We start from the raw sequence: 20,264 nt of genomic DNA, 5'->3' as shown, positions 1-20,264 counted from the left end.
CATTCAGATAAATTAGATTAGAACACAACTCCAATCTGTTCTTTAAAGAAAAATCATCACCATTTTTGGTGCAACTTTGTCATCTTTGAATAATTCATTTTTGTTTTTTTCTGCTTTTGTTTTTCAGGAAATAAATAAATAAGTTTTATTTGTTCAATTAAACTTGATCGAAAATTTGATGACAATTGAAACTTTACTAAATTTATTTTATTGCTGTTATTCCAAAAGAATTAAACTTCAAGTTAATGAAAAAAACAGAGTGTAAGTTCATTGAAGGACCCTTATTAAAATTTGATTCTTTTAGATAAATAACTTTTTTAAAATTTCAACTTAAATAAAGATAGATATCGCGTTTTTTCCTTATACATATGATAGATGAGGAAAACACATTAAATTCAATTGATGTATATTTGAAGAAAAGACACTCCAAGCGGAAAAATGCGGTAATAAAGAATAATATCACATCAAACCAAAGAATTAACGACGCTACCGAAACTAAAAGAAGAACAACAAAACCTATTCGTAAAATTAATGATGTTAATATGGGGAAGAGCGTTGATTTTGATGAGGACTTGGAAGAAATTTCTGCGCAACAAAAACTATCAGGTTTCTATCAATATGAAAATCATAAATTATATTCCTTCTTTTATGTTACTGATTATTAACGTAGGATCCTATGAAGAATTGAAGCCGGAGGACAATTTTTTATCTGATTCTTTGTTGTTGAAAGAAGAAAAAAAACTTTTTCATATGAAAAAGAAAGCAAAGCGCGAGATAGAAGAAATAAAATCAAAGAAAAGATCAATCCTAAAAGAAAATTTCATTCAAAAACTAAAACGCACAAGTAATAGCTATGAAACTGAACAACTGGAATTAGAAGAAAACGATAAACTTTTAAAGCAATTGGAAGAAATGCAAAGTAAGCAAAAGAAAGATGAAATTTCAAAGCTTGAAGCATTGAAAAAGCATTTTATCGAACAGCGGAGAATTGAAAGAGAATTTTCTGAGGCAGAAGAAAAAGAAAGAGAAAGAGAGTGGACAATTGAAAAGCAGATGCTTCATCTTCAAATAGAAGCAGAAAGAAAGGAACTGGCTGCAGAAGAAGAGCGGTTGAGAAAAGCTTATGAAAGGAAAAAAGAAGAAAGCAAAAATCGAAAGCGGCAAATGGAAGAAGAGGCACAAAAGGAAAAGGAAAGGGAAAGGATGAAAAGGATGAAGATGGAAGCGGAAAAGGAAGAAAGAAGGATTTTGAGAGAAAAAAGGAAAGAATTCGAAAAAGAAAGAAAGAAAGAAGAAAAGAAAGAGAAACGCCGCTTGGAAAAGGAAATTGCGAAGCAGCAAAAGGAGATGTCAATGAAAATTGAGGAGATTAAGCAGAAACTGGAGTCTATAAATATAGAGAAGGAGAAGGCGAGAGAAAGAGAGGAGGAAGAAGAAATGCTCCGATCAATTGAGCTGATGCGAAAGCGGAGGGAAGCGATGGAAATGAGGCGGGAGGAGGAACTGCGGCGAATCGACGAAGAAGAAGAAAGGCTGAGAGAAGAGAAATTGGAGCGAAAAGCGCAAAGTCGAAAGCTGCTCCACACGAAGATAAAGCCGATGCCGCCAAAACTGACAGACTTGATCGCAAGCGACGTCGAAGGTGAGAACCTGCTGTCTGTAGGCCCGCCTCCGCAAGCGCCCCAGGCTCAGTCTTCTGTTCTCCCTCCACAATTTCCTGTTTTCCCTTATCCTTCTCATTCAGTCGGCGCATTTCCTCATCTGCATCCACCGTATTTTGTACCTCCACAAGCAACTTCTGTATATCCATCGTCCTTCTCTCCTTCGCTATCATCATCCTCTTCTTCTTCTCCTTCTCCTCCTTCTTCAACCAAATGCAAAAAACAACAAGAACCATTCAATCATCCATCATTGCCCTTTGGATACCCTCCATTTTACCCATTTCTTTTCCCTCCTCAGTTTTTGCCTTCACCTCAGCAGCAACAGCAGACACAGCAAAATGAATCGAAGAAAACACAGAAATCGACAAACATTGCAGAAAAAGAAGAAGAAAAAGGAATGAATTCATTGAATGGAAAAGGAAAAGCCACATGTGATTTGTTTGGTCAAGAGCATTCTTCGAAGCAGCAGAAGAATCCAAAAGATAGGAAAGTTGACAATTCCAAAAATGATGGGACGAAACAGACAAGAAGGGAAGGCAACATCGAAGATGAATTGGTTGCTGAGCTGAATGATGATACAACAGAAGAAGAAAATGATGATGATGATAAAGATAATGATGACTCAGAGGAAGAAGAAGAAGAAGATGGGGTTGGAGAAGAGAAAGAGATTGAGAAGTTTTTTCCCTGTGAAAATGAGGAAGAAATTCAAAATGAAAATGAAAATGAAATGCAATATGAGACATCAGAAAACAAGGAAGAATATCGAGGGGAAGATGAAACAGATAGAACAAAAGAAGAAGAAGAAGAAGAAGAATTCCAAGAGGGAAAACCAAAGTCAACAGAAAAGAAGACATTTGTGTTTGGGTTTGACAGCCAGTTTGGAGAAAGGATGGCATTTGATGACGGACTGGAAGAGGAAAGAAGATGGAAAGAGGAGAAAGACAGGCTGGATGAGGCAGGCACAAGTGAAGCAACAGACTTTTCACAGAAACAACAGAAACAGGGAGATTTCGATGAAAAGAGGCAGATTCCTCAACATTCCAACAAATTTGAATCCAGAAAGAGGCAAAAAGCACCTGAAGACAGAGCCTTTGGCAGAAACTCTGTGTTTTTGACATCGTATTCGCGACTTGCCTCAGCTTCGTCTGGCCTTGCCATTCCATCGGCATCTGAGAATGGCAGAGGAAAAGAAGGAAAAGAAGGGAGAAGAACAGATAATCAGGACAATGGGGATTGTTTCAATCATTTATCATCAACATCAACATCTTCTTCTTCTTCTCTCCAATCTCCCCATCTGCACAAGACACACGCCTCTCCTCGCTCTTCGTTGCGTTCAGTTGAAGACCCAGTTTTGTCGATGACACTACCTTCGCATTCAGGAAGTGAGCTTCTTCGGATGAAAGAGATGCAACAACAAACAGCTGACTGTTCTTCTTCTCCCTCCTCTTCTTCTTTCAACAGCTCTTCCATTTCGCCTCTCGAAGAAGATTCCTTTTTCAGAGCAGTCAAACATCATTCACCTCCAGCCGATCTTTTCTTTTGCTCGCAAAGAGAGAAACAGAATATTTCATCATCATCATCATCATCTTCTTCTTCTTCTTCTTCTTTGGAACATCCACAGCTTCCTCAGAGATCAGCCCAATTCATTTCATCTGGTGTTGCACTTGATCCTTCTGCACATCCAAACATGTTTGCATCTTCTCCCATTGCTTCGCTGCTGTCCTCCTCGATAAAAACACAGCAAAAAGTCAATCTTTTTCAAGAAGACGACATTTCGACTCTTCTTGCAGATGGTCTTCCATCCAGATCGAATGCTGTTGGCTCGACTGATATTTCTGATGGAGTGAGCACGCCTTCTGATTCTGCCAAAGATGACAACAATCCATCATCATCTTCTTCTTCCTTTTCTTCTTCTTCCTCTTCCTCTGAGAATAAGCATCCATTCATTCAGTACAGCCAAAGCACAGCTGAGCAGAGTGTTGCACAGGCACAGCAGACAGATGTGTCGGAAGACGGATGGGTGCCTCTGAGCGAAAGTGCTGTGATTGGGATGGAGAAAGAGAGAATGAATGGTATTTCACATGCAACTGATGAAAAGGAAGAAGAAGAAGGTGATGATGATGATATTGTGTATGAGCATGCACTTGGCAGCTCTGTGGAGTTTTGTGGCTCTTCATCGCTGGCAGCACCAGGAGCCTATTTTGGCTCGCCTCTGAAAACACAATCGGCTTCAGGGACGAGTTCAGCGATGAGGAAGCACACAGGATGGAATAGGAGAGGAGGGGTGGATGGAGACTGGGAAAGGGCAGAGACAAAAGGGGAGAAAGATTTTTTGCTGATTTCAGGAAAGGCGAGGTTCAAGAACTCGACGAGGATTGGGAGGGAAAGAGAGAAAGAGCAAATGAATTTGAGCAGCCGAAAGAGGAACACGAAAACCAAAAGCAAAGAAAGAAGCACCAACAAAAAGACAAGATCTCCTTCACAGACAAAACAGGTTATTCTTTTGTTGATTTCTTTCTTTCTTTCTTTCTCTCTCTCTCTCAATTTTCTTTTTCTTTTTCTTTTTCATTTTTTTTTTTGAACATTTTGCTTTTGAATTACAATTTATGAATGTGTTGAAATGTGCATTTGTTTATAATTCCATTCATTTTTCGAATTATTTTCGATTTCCATGTTGCGCTTATTCTTTTGTGTGTTTTGTGCTCATTTGAAAGCAGAAGCAGTCTGTCTTGTCGGGTGCCTCTTTGGCGAGTGAAAAAGAGAAGCAAGAGCGCAAAATGGCGATTCTGCAGAAGATCTTGCAGCGAGCTTCTGAAGAGCAGGAAGACAACGAGAGATAGCCATTCAGCTTGAACTGTTCACAATTGGGTGTTCATGAAAGGGTTTTTGAAGTGATTAATTTGTCAGTCTGTTTGCTTTGTTTTTCAGTTGCCAAGCGATTTCCAATATCGTTTGAAGAAAGAATTGGATTCAACAAAATAACTGCCGCACTCAAGCAAAGTCAGTTCATTTCTTTGATTTATTTTCTTTTTTCTTCATTCATCTTTTCCTTTTCCTTTTTCTTTTTTTCCAAAACTGTCACTTCAATTGACTCTTTCCTCTCAAAATTCAGTTCGTTCTCAATCGCATCTTCTGATCCTCTTTGAACAAGTCTTGTGGTGAGAAATATCCAAGTCAATTGTTTTGTTGGGATGTGGATGGGATGTTCTGAATGAAAGTCTTTTGATGTTGATGTGTCATATAAGAATCGATTTTCCATTTCATTTTCAAAGATCATTTTTGAACTGAGGAAAATCAATGCTTTAGGTGAAATCAATAAAGCCAAAAAAACAAACATTGCATTCATCACTTCAGCTGGGCAAGAACAAATTCTTTCTCTCAACTTCATTTTTTCTTTTATTACTTCCAAATGACCAGAAACAATAATTGAAATCATCATTCATTTTTAGAACTTTCACAAAACCCATTCAGTTGATTTTCTTTTCTTTTTCCTTTTCAATCACTTTTTTTGCATGTGACATTTCAAATAAGTTTTTGTGAAATACCTTGCAATTCCAGTGACTTGATTGTTTTCTGTGCTTCAAAACTTTTGCGTTATCTTCAAACAAATGCTTCTTCTTCGATTTTTTCAATTTTAATATATCTTTATGAATAATAGAAAGCAATTGTTCCTTTATTGCTTGATTATTTTCATCCTTTTCTCATTTTTGTTGGAATGTTCGCAAACACCTTTTGATTTTGTTTAAACATTTTTATTTCATTGACATTGAGAAAGACAAACTCATCAACGAAGTTAAATGTCATGATCTTTGTCGAAGAATCTGTTGAGCATTCTTGTAATTCTTCGAATTTCTTTTCAATTAGTAAAAAGAAGTTTCAAATGGAACAATCTTTTCATTCAATAACAATGAATTGTTTTTCGTGAAATTTTAATAATCATCAAGATAAGAATATTGGTTTAAAAATATTCAACAGAACTACTTAAACTGAAATTTTTTCTTCTCAAAAAAAAAATGGTTTGAAACAAAATACCCATAACAAAAATTGTTTGTTCTCGATTCAAAATTAGTCATTTTCATTCGAAATGGCAACAACATGTGACTATTTGTTATTTCTTTCTTTATTCACATTTATTATTTTATTTGGGGAAATATTCCGTTCATTGAACTTTGGGAAATGTTCTCATCACCAAAAAAATGTGTTTCCTTTTCGAAGACAATCACCACGTCCTTCACCTTCTTACCCAGTTCAGCGTGCTGCTTTGACGGGAGGGGACAAGGAAATTGAGGAAACTTCGCGTGAATTGTGCAAAACATTTAAGGAAATGCATTTGAAGGATGAATTGATTCGTGGAGTTTATTCATATGGCTTTGAGACTCCGACACTCATTCAGCAAAAAGGAATCTTGCCAATTGTTAGAGGGCGTGATCTTCTTGCTCAAGCCCAGCCTGGAACAGGAAAAACAACCGCTTTCTCAATCGCTTGCTTGCAGAAAGTGGATCCTTATTACCACTTCACGCAAGCGTTGATTCTCACTCCAACTCGAGAACTTGCAATGCAGTCACACAATGTTTGCATTTTTTTTTAAGCATTTAATGATGTTTACGATTTTTTTTTTAGGTTATTTCAAAAATGGCAAAATTTTTGAAGGGCCTCAACATTCTCAGAGTTGTTGAAGGAGAAGCCATCAGTAAAATAGCAAGGAAAGTTTCCGAAGCTCCTCAACACATAATTGTTGGGACGCCTTGGAGAATGGTACATATGATTCGTTCAGAAATTATTGATGTTTCTCATCTGAGAATATTTGTGCTCGACGAAGCAGATTTATTGCTTTGTCAAGGGTTTAAGAATAAGATTTTAGATATCAACTCAAATTTGCCAAAGAATGCACAAACAGTTGTGATGAGCACAATTATGCCCCAAGAAATCATTGAGATTACTCGCCAGATTCTGAACGATCCTGTTCAAATTTTGGTTCCTCGCGATGAACTCGCACTTGACGGGCTGCGCCAATTCTATGTGGCTGTTGAAAAAGAAGAATTCAAAGAGGAAGCACTGTTCGACCTTTACGATTCAGTCCAGGTTGCACAATGTGTCATCTTCTGCAACTCCAGGCGCAAAGTGGACTGTATCACTGAAGATCTTCGGAGCAGAAAGTTCACAGTCAGTTCGATTCATGGTGGAATGAATTATGAAGACAGAGATCGTATAATGCAAGATTTCAGAGATGGAAAAAACAGAGTGCTCGTTACAACAGATTTGTTGTCGCGTGGCATTGATGTTCAGCAGATTTCGCTTGTTGTGAACTATGACTTGCCAATGGAGAAAGAGTTATATATTCACAGAATAGGCAGATCAGCCCGTTTTGGAAAAAAAGGAATTGCCATCAATCTTGTCACAGAAGAAGATGGACAGATGCTGAAAGACATTCAGGAATTCTATGGAACAAAAATTGAAGAAATGCCAGCAAATATCAAAGAACTGCTGCAGCTGAAATAAAAGAGTGAATAATGAGAGAAAGAAGGAAAGGGAAATCTCAGCTTTATGAAAGAAAAAAAATGAGAAAAGAAAAAAGATGAAGAAATGATGAAGATGAGAATGAATAAAAGACAAATAAGCAAATAAAAAAGATAGAAGAGAGAAAAATCGCATGAAGAAGAGATGAAGAATTGTTGAGGAAATTGTTTTGTTTGCTTGATACTTGTTGGAAATTGGATGAATTTTTCATTCAAATTGATCAAAATGGAAAACAATCATCTGAAAAGAAAAAGAAAGAAATAAAAACCATCAGAGCCCTTTCTTTTCCTTCTCATACTTCATTCTTCAACATAGCTTTAAAAAGGCAAGAATCACAAACTGGAAATCGGTTTGTTGAAGAAAAACTTCAGAAAATAAAAAGGCATAACTCACAAATGCCAATCAGCAACTTTTCATTCTCTTCTTTGGTTTTCAAACAACTTCCTCATCAGTTGCCATCATTTCAATTCTTGATGTCAACAAAGAAGATGAATGACGAAAATTTTGAAGATTATTCAACATATTGCATTATCAAATGTTTTTCAACAGTTGTTTCTCATATTCAAGAGTGAGTTTCACACATTTCTTGATTTCATCTTTTTCATTTCGGAATATCCAATTTTTTGGTTTATTATTCGATGACGGTACAATGTTTCTTCTTTGAAAATACGAATGTTTCAAAAACATAAAATGCTTTCTTGTCCTTTTTTCAAAAGCATGAGCCATTTCTAAAGGAAAGCATCCGATAAAGCATTTTCTGTGTTTCATTCATAAATGTGAATACTCTTCAAACAGAGGTGGAAAGTGATGGAATTCCAAATGAAAAGAAATAAAAAACATGAAAGCAACCAACAGAGAAAAATCAGTGAAAAAGAAAAAATATAACTGAACTTCTCCTAAATGTTTTTCCTTCTCTCACTCTTTTCTGCTGTTCACATCGTTCAACGCAGTTTCAGCAAATGTGCTCATCCGATGCAACTCTACATGAACCTCTTGATCATTTTCAGCTTCGCCTCTGTGTATGGCGGGTATCTTGCCCCAACATCCAGCGACACCGACTTGTCCAGCAGCGCCTTCATGTGCGAAAACGTGTCGAACGAGAACTTCCCGTGGTACATCCCCATCCCGCTCTCCCCAACGCCTCCAAACGGAAGGCTCGGGATCTGCAGCTGCAGCACACACTCGTTGATCGCCATCGACCCCGACGAGATGTGCGACGCAACAAAGCTCTTCGTCTCGCTGTCGCTCGTAAACAGATAGCACGACAGCGGCTTGTCCCTGCCCAGCACAAAGTCCACACACCGGCTGGCAAACCCGGCCGACGGAAGCGGAACAATCGGAAGAATCGTCCCAAATATCTCCTCCTTCATGAAGCGCGACGTGGTGTTCGGCGCACACAGAATCAGTGTCGGCTCAACAAACAGATCGTCCGCATCTGAGCGCCCTCCAAACAGGATGCGATGCCCGCCGTTTTGAGTCGGCCTCAGATTGGCTGGGAGCGAGGTGTATGTCACAAGGCCTGTCGGAGAAGATGAAGATGCTGAGGAAGAGGATGAGGTTGTGGATGAAATTGGATAAGAAAAAGATGATAAAGATGTGCATGGAGATGAAGGTGGTGAAGAGTGATTGTCTTCACCAGAAGGATGGATAGGAGATTTCTGGGAAGATGAAGTGTGAAATGAAGAAAGTTAAATAAAAACAAAAGAAGAAGAAAAAGAAGAAGAAGAGCCAGCTGTTTGTTGTTGCATCTCTTTCATCCGAAGAAGCTCACTTCCTGAATGCGAAGGCAGTGTCATCGACAAAACTGGGTCTTCGACTGAATGCAACGAAGAGCGAGGAGAGGCGTGTGTCTTGTGCAGATGGGGAGATTGGAGAGAAGAAGAAGAAGATGTTGATGTTGATGATAAATGATTGAAACAATCCCCATTGTCCTGATTATCTGTTCTTCTCCCTTCTTTTCCTTCTTTTCCTCTGCCATTCTCAGATGCCGATGGAATGGCAAGGCCAGACGAAGCTGAGGCAAGTCGCGAATACGATGTCAAAAACACAGAGTTTCTGCCAAAGGCTCTGTCTTCAGGTGCTTTTTGCCTCTTTCTGGATTCAAATTTGTTGGAATGTTGAGGAATCTGCCTCTTTTCATCGAAATCTCCCTGTTTCTGTTGTTTCTGTGAAAAGTCTGTTGCTTCACTTGTGCCTGCCTCATCCAGCCTGTCTTTCTCCTCTTTCCATCTTCTTTCCTCTTCCAGTCCGTCATCAAATGCCATCCTTTCTCCAAACTGGCTGTCAAACCCAAACACAAATGTCTTCTTTTCTGTTGACTTTGGTTTTCCCTCTTGGAATTCTTCTTCTTCTTCTTCTTCTTTTGTTCTATCTGTTTCATCTTCCCCTCGATATTCTTCCTTGTTTTCTGATGTCTCATATTGCATTTCATTTTCATTTTCATTTTGAATTTCTTCCTCATTTTCACAGGGAAAAAACTTCTCAATCTCTTTCTCTTCTCCAACCCCATCTTCTTCTTCTTCTTCCTCTGAGTCATCATTATCTTTATCATCATCATCATTTTCTTCTTCTGTTGTATCATCATTCAGCTCAGCAACCAATTCATCTTCGATGTTGCCTTCCCTTCTTGTCTGTTTCGTCCCATCATTTTTGGAATTGTCAACTTTCCTATCTTTTGGATTCTTCTGCTGCTTCGAAGAATGCTCTTGACCAAACAAATCACATGTGGCTTTTCCTTTTCCATTCAATGAATTCATTCCTTTTTCTTCTTCTTTTTCTGCAATGTTTGTCGATTTCTGTGTTTTCTTCGATTCATTTTGCTGTGTCTGCTGTTGCTGCTGAGGTGAAGGCAAAAACTGAGGAGGGAAAAGAAATGGGTAAAATGGAGGGTATCCAAAGGGCAATGATGGATGATTGAATGGTTCTTGTTGTTTTTTGCATTTGGTTGAAGAAGGAGGAGAAGGAGAAGAGGTATTTAAGGCTTTTCTTGCCAAGTTGATGTAGTTGATGATTATCCTATGAGAAAAAGAACGATGATGCTTGAGGAAGAAAAACTTCAGTTGTTCAATGATTTTCTCTTTTCCATTCCAGTGGAACTTTGTCACATTCACAAATTAACATATTCGCTAAAATCATCTTTTTTCTTCAATTCCTTCTTTCTCGGCCAAATCGATCTTTTTTCCCCTCTTATCTATCTCTTCACTTCCAAGCAATGCTGTTGCCTGTTCCCTTCTTCAATCATCATCAACATCAATTCCATTCACACTCAGAATTGTCTCAACCATTCAATCCAATCCTCAAGATCAGCATGAAATGAATAATTGCGCTTCCATTGGTTCTGCCCTTTTGTGTGTTATTCAAACATTTCCTTTTCCAAATCTGATCACAATCTCTTTTCTTTAAATGTCTTTCTCTGTTCTTCAATTATTCTCTGCCTTTCTTCTCCACTTGAAATAATCTTCAACACAAAAGAATTCTGTCAATATAAATTTTAAACCTTAGGCTTTTGCCTTTGAACTTCAATTGGCCCTGAAAAGAATATAAAGATAAAAATAGATTGTGAAATCACAATTAAAAAAATCAAAAAGATGAAATATTCAAATCAAACAGACGATAAACACACATTCAATGTTAAAAAGATCACTAACTGAAATGTCAAAGCTTTTTTGATAAGTCTCTATTTTTTGTACACTTCATCTATTAAAAAACTCTCAAACGATCAATGTTGTGTATCTTTCGGAAAAAACACAAAATTTATCAAAAAAGGAATGAAATATCCCACATCACTCCATTAATAAAAAGAATGCACAAGCCTCATTTATTTGCATAATAATATCCATTTCATTTTAATTATCTATCAACAAATATCAATTTCATTAAAAACTCAATGCATCTGATGATAACAATAAAGTAATTCACAAAAATCACATAAATACCAGAAAATAATATGTGAAAAAGAGCAGCAACATTTTCATTGTTCAAACCTCTTCTATTCACAGGATAAATGAAAGTTAAACTATAATATGAATTTCGAACTATTGCTTTAAAAGGAATTTGTTCATCCTGATCATACGCTATTTTTAAAAATTCAATTGCATCTCTGTAAAGTTTCATCGCATTTCTCAACGTTATCATGAAAAAATCAAAATTTCAAGAACTTCGAACAATCCATTTTGTATCTTTCTCAGGATCGAACGAAATAGAAATTGAAACACATCAATAACTTATTACAGTTAATTATAGAAAATTACAAATACAATATTATCTTGAACAAAATAAATAAGAAAAATGAATTTTAATATTATTTGTTGATTTGTTCCCATACTAATAAAGCCAAAACGAAGAAAATAAAGAAAGCGCCTTCTTCGTGTGGATTGATCCCCATGCTGTCGGTAATACGTTTGCTTATTGGCATAATATGTGTACAGTTTCTGTGCATTGGTGCCACAAGTGCTGAGGCAGAGCAAGCAGAGAAATCAATGAATGAACGAAATATTTATTATCTCAAGAACCCTTGGGTAGATATGCTCCAAAATGACGTAAATGATGGAAAATATATATGTGAAGTGCTTGCCGAAGAAAATGAAGATGGAACAAACGGAGCTGATAAGCACGAAAAAGGAATGAATAATTGTGAAAAAATGCTGAATGAAGGATTCAACCGAACAGAAGAAGGAAATCCAGATGAGAAAACGAATGATTTAATATTTTATGAAGAGTGCAAAATGTGGAAAAAAGAAAGATATTTTGGAGAGAGTGAGGTTGATGGATGTTTGATTCTTGTTAATTCTTCGATGAAGCTCAAATCATTGGGGCTGAGGCAAAATGATGGGGGAAATGTTATCAAAGCAGGACATGGGAGCCATGTTGAATTGAACGATTGTGAAGTTGTACCATTGAGTGAAACACCTCCGTTTTGCTTAACTGGAAGTTGTGGGCTGTTCACCAACATTTCACTCAGATCTTCTTCAACTTCGTTTATGAAGATATTTCCTTCTCTGGTTTCTTCAAAAGCCTTGGAAGGTAAATATTCTGGAAAATGTGTTGTTTCTGTTTGTTCTTCTCATTTCTCTTCTTTTTGTGTTTCCTCAGCGCCATTTCTCTCATCACCTTCTATTCCTCTTGTTTCACTCTCTCACCTGTCATTTTTCAACATTTCAACAGCGGCTTCAGAATGTTCGTCTTCGACCACTTCATTTTATCAAACATCATGTCTGATGAGCAGTTGCTCGTTCTCGTCGGTTTGCGATGTGTATGATGGTGGGATTGTTCCCTCACTCAACAACCCTTTTTCTTCTTTGACTGCCTCGAATTCCTCGTTCATCGGATGTTGTCGGACAAGAAATGTGAAATATGAAGGAACTTCAGATGGAAAGTTGACTCCAGGGAGACAGAATCAGACAAACAATGGGGCGAATTCATTTATTTGGTGTGTGTGGAATGGGTCAAAGACAACAAAAAACAATACAGAAGACTTTAATGGAACTTCGAATGGTGGGGCTATTTTCATGTACGATCTGCAGAACGGAACTCTTTCAGTTTCACATTGTGCATTCAACAACTGTTTTGCTTATAGAAGTGGAGGTGGAGTATTATGCGTGAAAATCAAAATCGTTGAGATTGAGAACAACACCTTTGACTTATGCTCAGCACAGGATTGGTGTGGCGGAGGAATGAGTATTTCCGCGATTTCGCAATGTGTTAGAATCAGTGGATGTGAATTCAAAAATTGCAAAGCAGTTAATTATGGAGGAGGTCTAAATCTTGACACTTTTAATGATTCGGGAGCAGGATGTATTGGGGAAGAAAATGGAGGAGGGGAGAGTGCATTTGTATTTGACTGTAGTTTGATTTCATGCGAGCTAAAAAATCAAATTGGTGGAGGGATGTATTGTCGAGCTGTTTCAGCTTCATTCAAAATGAGGAGCATTCAGTTTATTTCGTGCAAGGCTGCGATATATGGCGGAGGATTGGATTTTCGGCCAAATCAAAAAATAGCTCCAAGCAACAACATTTATTGTTATTTCTTCTTCTTTCATGATTGCAGATGCACTAATTCCACTCCTTTTGGTCATGATGTATACTATTCCGATATGAATAATCTCTTTTCATCGAAAAATCCGTTCCATGAATCGTATACAACGAATAGCAATTCAAACAGATTATGCTATGCTTATTATTCGGGCGGTGTGAAATATATGTACACAGAAAAGAAGGGTTGGCTGAAAGAAGGGCCAAAGGATCGATTTGTTGGGGAGAATGGAGACGATTTTAGGAGTTTGTGTGGGATGAGCGAGGCAGTGCCGTGCAAAACAGTGGGGTTCGTTGCAAGGGTGAGTTTGATGCAATCGAGCTCGACAATCACAGTCCTTAGCGGGAAACATCAAAGCGAAGAGGAAACAATCAATGTTGGGGAAAAGAAGATTAATGTTTTGGGGAAAGGAAAGGAGACGAGTGTGATTGGAACGAATTCTCTTTCTTCATCTTCAACAACGCTGTTCAGTGTGACAAGTGGGCAGCTTGAGGTGGGGCATGTGGGAATCGATCACAACGCAACAAGAGATTCTTCACCGAATGTGTTTGTGGTGTCTGATGGAAGCGGATCACTTTCATTGGAGGATGTTCTGATCTTTTCAAGTGTTAATGGAGAGAGAGAAATATCAGCATCGATATTTGTGATGGAACTGTCGCAATTGAGGATGAGCGATGTTGAGATAGAAAATATGAAAATGAGCCAACCTCTGTTCGAAGAGCCATCATCAGCAGGATCAACATCAGGAGAGAGTATGTTAGCGAATGTGACAATTCGGAATGTGAATCGGACAACAGAAGGAGATGGAGTGGTGATGGCAAAAAGTGTGAAGAGAGGAGAGACATTTGTGGTGTGGAACACAACGATTGAGGAGTGTGAGTGTGTGAATGGAAATGGAGGAGGAATCAAAGTGGAATTATTATCATCAGCAAGCAAGGTTCTGATTGGAGATTCAATATCACACAGTGGAGGGACGACTTCGTTCAATCAATGCAAATGCGGTGGATATGGAGGAGGGGTGAAGCTGCATCTGGCTAATGACTCATTTGACTTTGAGATCACAACAGTGAATTTTGCTGGTTGTGCTGCAACATTGGGAGGGAAGAATGTGTTTGTGGAAGCACATGACCTGTCAGCTGTTATCAACAGCTCTTCAATCGGATTCAATCCAGTTGTTGAGGCGAATAAAGCAGATTTGAGTGAACTTTGTGGAAGAGAAAGAGGCAAGGCAGAGCTAATTGTTCCGCTTGTTGTGTTTCTTCGGACATTTTCATCGCCAGCATATGTGAGTGGGAGAGAACAAGGAAGTGAATTCAGACTGTGTGGATATGAAGATTACCCATGCAGAACAATTGAAGAAGCGAGTGAATATCGGTATCTGAGTTCAAAGAGAATGATCAGACTGACAAGCACATTTTCATTTGATGAAGAAGTGGAGTTGAATAAGGAGTCATATGAGATTGATTCGAATGACAAAGATATTGGAATAAAAATCGAGGCAACAGGAACAAAAACACAAGAAGCGTTGGTGATGAACAGTGTTTCATCAACATTGACAGGGATCTTGTTTGAATTGGGAGGATCGATTGGAGAGCGATCATCATTTATCCATTCTTCAGGAGGCACATTGAGATTTGCTGATTGTGGGATGAAGATGGGGAATGGAGCGAATGCAGTGAATTATTTGTTTGTGAGTGCGAGTGGAGGGAAAGTGGAGATTGTTGGGATGAGTTGTGGAGGGAGTGTGGGAGAAGTGAGATTTGTGGGAAGTGTGATTTTTGTGAATGGGAGCTGTGAGTGTCTGATGGATGAGGTGATTATGAATCAGACAATATCAAATGGAGTGAGTGGATTGATTGAGATTGCCACAAGCAGTTCAGCCACAATCCAGAATTGCTCGATCACAAATTGTGATCTGCCGAGTTGTGGAGCAATTCAGGTTGAGAAGTGTTCATCTATCAAATTGAAGAACACCTCATTTGAGAATATCACGAGAGGGAAAGGAGATGGTGGAAGCCTTTGTGTGAGATCGAATGATGATGGAAGCCAAGATATAATCAGAGTTGAGAATTGCTCATTCAGGATGTGCAAGGTGAGTGAGAAAGGGAAAGGAGGAGGAGGACTGTCAGTTTCATTGAAGCATCCGTCTGAACTGTTTGTCTCATCAACAAGATTTGAGAAGTGCTGTGCACCCTCAACGAGTGGAAGTGAAGGGAAAGGAGGAGGGATGATGCTTTCTGTGGCAGATGCAGATGCAAAGTTTGAGTTGTCAGGAAATTTGATATTTGATCAGAATAAAGCAGAATATGGGAGGAATATGTTCATTTTGGCAAATGATTTAAATACTTCTGTGACAAATGACTCATTCAAGTTTGATTACTCCTCAATGATAAATAATGGTAATTTGTTTGTTGGGAGAGATAACAATTATTCAAACAAGGATCTGTTCATGTTCCTCGTTCCATTCAGTTCATTTGAGATATTTATCTCATCAGAAGGATTTGATGTTGCAAGATGTGGAAGCGAGGAAGAGCCATGTCAAACAATGTGGAAAGGGATGGAAAACATGGAAAAGGAGATTGGAAAGAAAACAATTCAGATTGAAGGATCAACTATCATTCAAGATTCATTCAATGTTACCAATTATCAGATCAAAAAGAGTGTAAAGATGGGAGAGGAAGATACAAAAGCGATATTGAATTTTGAAAAGGCAATTGGAAGTCAACTGGAATATTTCATGGGAAATGATTTTCACTTTGAATTGACGGATATCCAACTTCAATTGACATCAGGATTTGACAACTCAGCCAAAACAATTATTTCAAACAAAGGAGGAGATTTGGTAATAACTGGATGTTCATTCCATTCAGAAGCAGGAGTGAATAATGGATTTGATTGTGTGTTTGTGGATGCGATTGGAGGCAGTGTGGAAGTGAATGATTTGTCGATTGAATCGTGCAATGCTGGAAACAGTATTTTTGTCATTCATGATGTTGGAGTTTCTTGTCATTTGGTGAATGTTCGAGTGGAATCGTTGAATGAAAGTGGAGGATGTCTTCTTCAGATCAAAGGACCGGAATTAGCAACAAAGATAAATGAAGGATGTGAAGAAATGAGTCTCAATATTGATAATTCATCATTTTCAGGAGTGAAGAGAAGTGATAATGGAGCAACCATTTTGGAATCAAAGAGTGAAAATGAGATTTGTTTGGTTGTGAACGAGAGCAATATAACAGAAGATAAAGCAGAAACAAGTGAAAAAGGAGGGGCAATATTCTTCACATTGGAATCGTCTGGATCAATGAATATGATTGACTCCAAAATCTCAAATTGCAATTGCAGTATTAGTTCAGGGAAAGGAGGAGGAGTGTATTTGGCAACAGATGAAAGAGGAGAATTGAATTTTTCATTTGTGGGGATGAAGTTCAGTGACAACGGTGCAAGTGTTGGAAAAGATGTTTTCATTGATTGCTTTAACATATCTTCGCAGATCAATGAAACCCAATTTCAATTTGATCTTCGAGAGAATCATTATTCACGAATTAATGCTATATATGGAATTGATAGTTGTGAGCACAAAGAAGATACAGATCTTATTGAATTTGTGACTATCCATCAGAGTGACACAATTGTTGTGAGAAGTGTGGATGGATCGGATGAGAGGCAATGTGGAACAAACACACTTCCATGTTATTCGATTGATTATGGACTGATGCACCTGACTTCAGAGCTGATAAGTCAAATACTCGTTGTTGAAGGGAGTGTGATTGGTCAAGAGATAAATCTGAAGGAAATGAGTTTGAGTTCAAAGAGCAGAGAGATGTGCAAAGTTGAAATGAAATCAGAGATTGAAGAAACAAGAGTGGTATTGATAACAACAACCGGAACAGTCTCATTATTGAGAGTGAATTTTGTGTTTGATTCGAATTTCATTTCTCAACATGAATCACTGATATCGCCAGAGGGAGGAATTCTTGATATCATGAGTTGTTCATTCAGTTCAAAACTTCCAGTGGAAGGTGTTAATACAGAATTTGCAAACATTCCATTTCACGTTATCAATATGGAAAAAGGAGAATTGCAACTTGATGGATGCACAATGTCCAATCTTATTCTTAAAGAATCTGTATTGCATCTTTCATCACCACTTCCATCAACAATTGATTCATTAACGATTTGCAATTCAATAATAGAAACTTCTCTGATGGATATTAATGAATGCGCGCAATTAACAATAAAGGATTTCAATACAGAAAATATCACAGTTGAAGGAAATGATGAATCATTGATATCTTGCTTGACAATGAAAAAGACAATTCAATTGGCAAATTGCACAATAGGTGGAGTCAGTTCAAAGACCGCAAAAGGAAAATTGATGAAATTGGAGGATTGTTTGGATGTGAAAATGGACAGTTGCATTTTCGATGGGAGTTCAAAGGAAAGAAATGAGCAATATTTGAACGAGGAAGAAGAGATGTGCAGATGGGAAGGTTCTCTTGTTGATGTTGTGAAGAGTTCTGTGATGATGAAAGTTTCAACAATCACAAATTCACCAGAAGGTGGAATAACAATGAGAGGTGGAAATGTGAATATTGAGAAAGGAGAATTTTTGAATAACAATCCCTCAATTGAAGGATATCCATCATTGAGAAGAAACATCATCTGTTCAGATTCAGGAACATTGAATGTGTTGAGTTTGAAAGGAGGAGATGGACTGAAAGATAACACATCTCTTTGGATGTTGAATGATGGGTGCAGTTTTGAAGGGATTGTTTCTGAGAGAGATTCATCATTCTTCATTCCAATTCTGGAGAATGTGGAAACAAAAGAAGAGACAGATAGAATGAAGCTGACGTTCAAAGGGATGCTTCTTGTTCCATGCAATCTGTCATACTCAGTTGTGAAGAGGAAAGGTGAAGAGAAAGAGATTGAAAAACATGATTTTGATTCAAATGGATTTTTGTCAGAAAAAGAAGTTGAAGGAAGCGTGGGAAAAGATCTCCTCAGCAGTTGTGGAAATGAAATCGAGGTGAGTGTGTGTATTTTGTTTGGGAATGCAGAATCTCCTTCATCAACAGAGCCATTTGTTGTGAAAAACAGAAGTGAGATTGAGCAAAAAGGAGATGAAAGAAATGTTGAAGGAAGAAAAGAAGGAAAATCGATATGGCCTATAATTGTAATTATCGTGTGCATTGCTTGTGTAATACTGCTTGTAGTCATTATTATTCTGGCAGTTCGATGGAGAAGGGCAAAGAACGAGAATAAAGATCTGAGAGAGATTGTGAATGACAACATCAAAAAGGATCCGAAGGCGTTTGAGATGGTGACGATGGAGATGTCACCTGAGGAGCAATGGAGGAGAGCAGAGAAAGAGGCAGAGAAAAAGAATGAAGAGAGAATCAAAAAGAGGGTGTATGCGAAAAGCTTAGGACACTCTGAGTCATCGGAGCATCTTCTTTCTGAAAGCGGATCAACTGAATATATATTGGGAAGAGATTCAGACAAGATCCCTCAATGGATGTTGGAGAAAGATGAGGAAGAAGAGATAAGGAAGAGAACACCATCACCATCTATTTCATCAACTTCAACAACTGATGCATCAGACACAGACACAACATTTGTTCGATCAGAGTGTCTGTGTCCAACCACCTCTTCGATGTCGAATCTGGTGGATGCAATGGCATGTTCATCGCCTCATGAAAAGCTGATTGTGGACTTGAGGGATTCGTTGTTCATGCTGCTTCATGGAAGAAATGAGAAGAAAGAAATGGCGATTGGTAACTTGAAGGAGAGGGAGATGACAGGTGTGCAAATCCTGTTCTGGGTGGCGAATGGGGCTTTGCACTCGCTTGAGGACGAGGAAGATGAACTTCCCTCTTTGCCGAACCTGAGTCCGCACATTGTGCTGTTTTCAGAGCACATGGTGATCTGCATCGTGATGCACTCAGACTTTTTGTCAGATGATGATTCTGACTCTTCTTCCATCTCTTCATCAACTGTTGTGACATCTGCCAGTGATGATAGCGAAGACTCTCTTCCCTCATCAGCCTTTGAGGATGAGGATGATTACAAAAAAGAATGTCTGCGATGGATGGCACCAGAATTGTTGATGAATAGGAAGATGGGGGCAACAAAGAAGTCGGTTGTGTTTTCGATTGGGATGATGCTGTGGGAGTGTCTGACTCTTCAGATCCCGTTTGGTGACTATGATGCAGCGGTTGCTGGAGATAAGATTGTGAATGGGGAGAGGCCGACTGTTCAAAGTTTGGGTGAGTGTTCATTGAAAGAAGCAATATGCAAGTGTTGGCAAGGAGAGCCAAATGAAAGGATGAGTCTTGTGGATTTGAAGAGAGAGTTTGTCCAACGATTCCCTCCTGGAGCATTGATCATGACAATTTCAGATGCTGTTGATTATGGAGAGTCTGAAGATGGTGAGAAGGAGAGCGGATGGCTGACAGGTGATGAGCCTTTGGTCATTTGTGAACGTGAATGTGGGATAGTGGCAGATCAGCCAGACATGGTGAAGAAGGAATGAAGGATAATGGAACGAGAAACGGAAAAAAGGAAAATGGAGAAATGGCACGATGGCAAATGTGAAACAGTGTTTCTGTGAATTATTATTTCCAAAGGGGATTGTTGAGGAAGATGATGTGTGTCAAGGGTTATCCAGCTTTGCTCTTATGAAGAGTGACATAGCTTTTGAGTTGAAACATTTGCGTTGAACGATTGCCCACAAATGAATTGCTTTCTTCTTCTTTTTCAGCACATTTTCCTTTCCGATCTTTTTTTTATCTTTCTTTATCATTCTCTTTAACTTTATTAAAGCATTTTTCTCATTGTTTTTCCCATTGTTTTTCTCATTTTTAATCTCATTGTTTTTCTTTCTATTTTTCTCATTGTTTTTCACTTTTTTAATTACTTTCTTCCCCCTTTTTTCTCACCTTTTTTTCCTTTTTTCTTGATTTTTTTCTTTCTATTTTTTTTTTTTATAATTGTCTTTATCCATTCAACTTTTTTTCCCTTTTTTCCAAGTCATTGTAATTCTCGAGTCAAGA

The 20,264-nt window shown here is 38.2% G+C and overlaps 4 protein-coding genes across 4 annotated transcripts; 3 read left to right on the top strand and 1 right to left on the bottom strand.

Annotated features, from left to right (window-relative positions):
• Positions 1-531: 531 nt before the first annotated feature.
• Positions 532-4,501, top strand: MONOS_8175 (uncharacterized protein; the record flags this gene model as incomplete). Its single annotated transcript, XM_067878562.1, has 3 exons — positions 532-1,642; positions 2,999-4,155; positions 4,376-4,501. The coding sequence occupies 3 exons, from the start codon at positions 532-534 to the stop codon at positions 4,499-4,501; spliced, it is 2,394 nt and encodes a 797-aa protein (XP_067728776.1).
• A 1,484-nt stretch (positions 4,502-5,985) lies between these two features.
• MONOS_8176 (putative ATP-dependent RNA helicase FAL1) lies at positions 5,986-7,160 on the top strand (the record flags this gene model as incomplete). Its single annotated transcript, XM_067878563.1, has 2 exons — positions 5,986-6,231; positions 6,282-7,160. The coding sequence occupies 2 exons, from the start codon at positions 5,986-5,988 to the stop codon at positions 7,158-7,160; spliced, it is 1,125 nt and encodes a 374-aa protein (XP_067728775.1).
• Positions 7,161-8,158: 998 nt separating this feature from the next.
• On the bottom strand, positions 8,159-8,974 carry MONOS_8177 (putative aldehyde dehydrogenase; the record flags this gene model as incomplete). Its single annotated transcript, XM_067878564.1, has 2 exons — positions 8,159-8,836; positions 8,879-8,974. The coding sequence occupies 2 exons, from the start codon at positions 8,972-8,974 to the stop codon at positions 8,159-8,161; spliced, it is 774 nt and encodes a 257-aa protein (XP_067728774.1).
• A 2,727-nt stretch (positions 8,975-11,701) lies between these two features.
• MONOS_8178 (putative Protein tyrosine and serine/threonine kinase) lies at positions 11,702-19,744 on the top strand (the record flags this gene model as incomplete). Its single annotated transcript, XM_067878565.1, has 1 exon — positions 11,702-19,744. One exon carries the CDS (start codon positions 11,702-11,704, stop codon positions 19,742-19,744), a length of 8,043 nt encoding a protein of 2,680 aa, XP_067728773.1.
• Between the last annotated feature and the right edge of the window lie 520 nt (positions 19,745-20,264).

Source organism: Monocercomonoides exilis (genome assembly GCF_001643675.1).
Source record: "Monocercomonoides exilis strain PA203 chromosome Unknown scaffold18-1597598, whole genome shotgun sequence".
In the NCBI taxonomy this organism is placed as follows: domain Eukaryota; phylum Preaxostyla; order Oxymonadida; family Polymastigidae; genus Monocercomonoides; species Monocercomonoides exilis.
The sequence above is the reverse complement of the archived record's forward strand: the minus strand, read 5'-3'. Positions and strand labels throughout refer to the sequence as shown.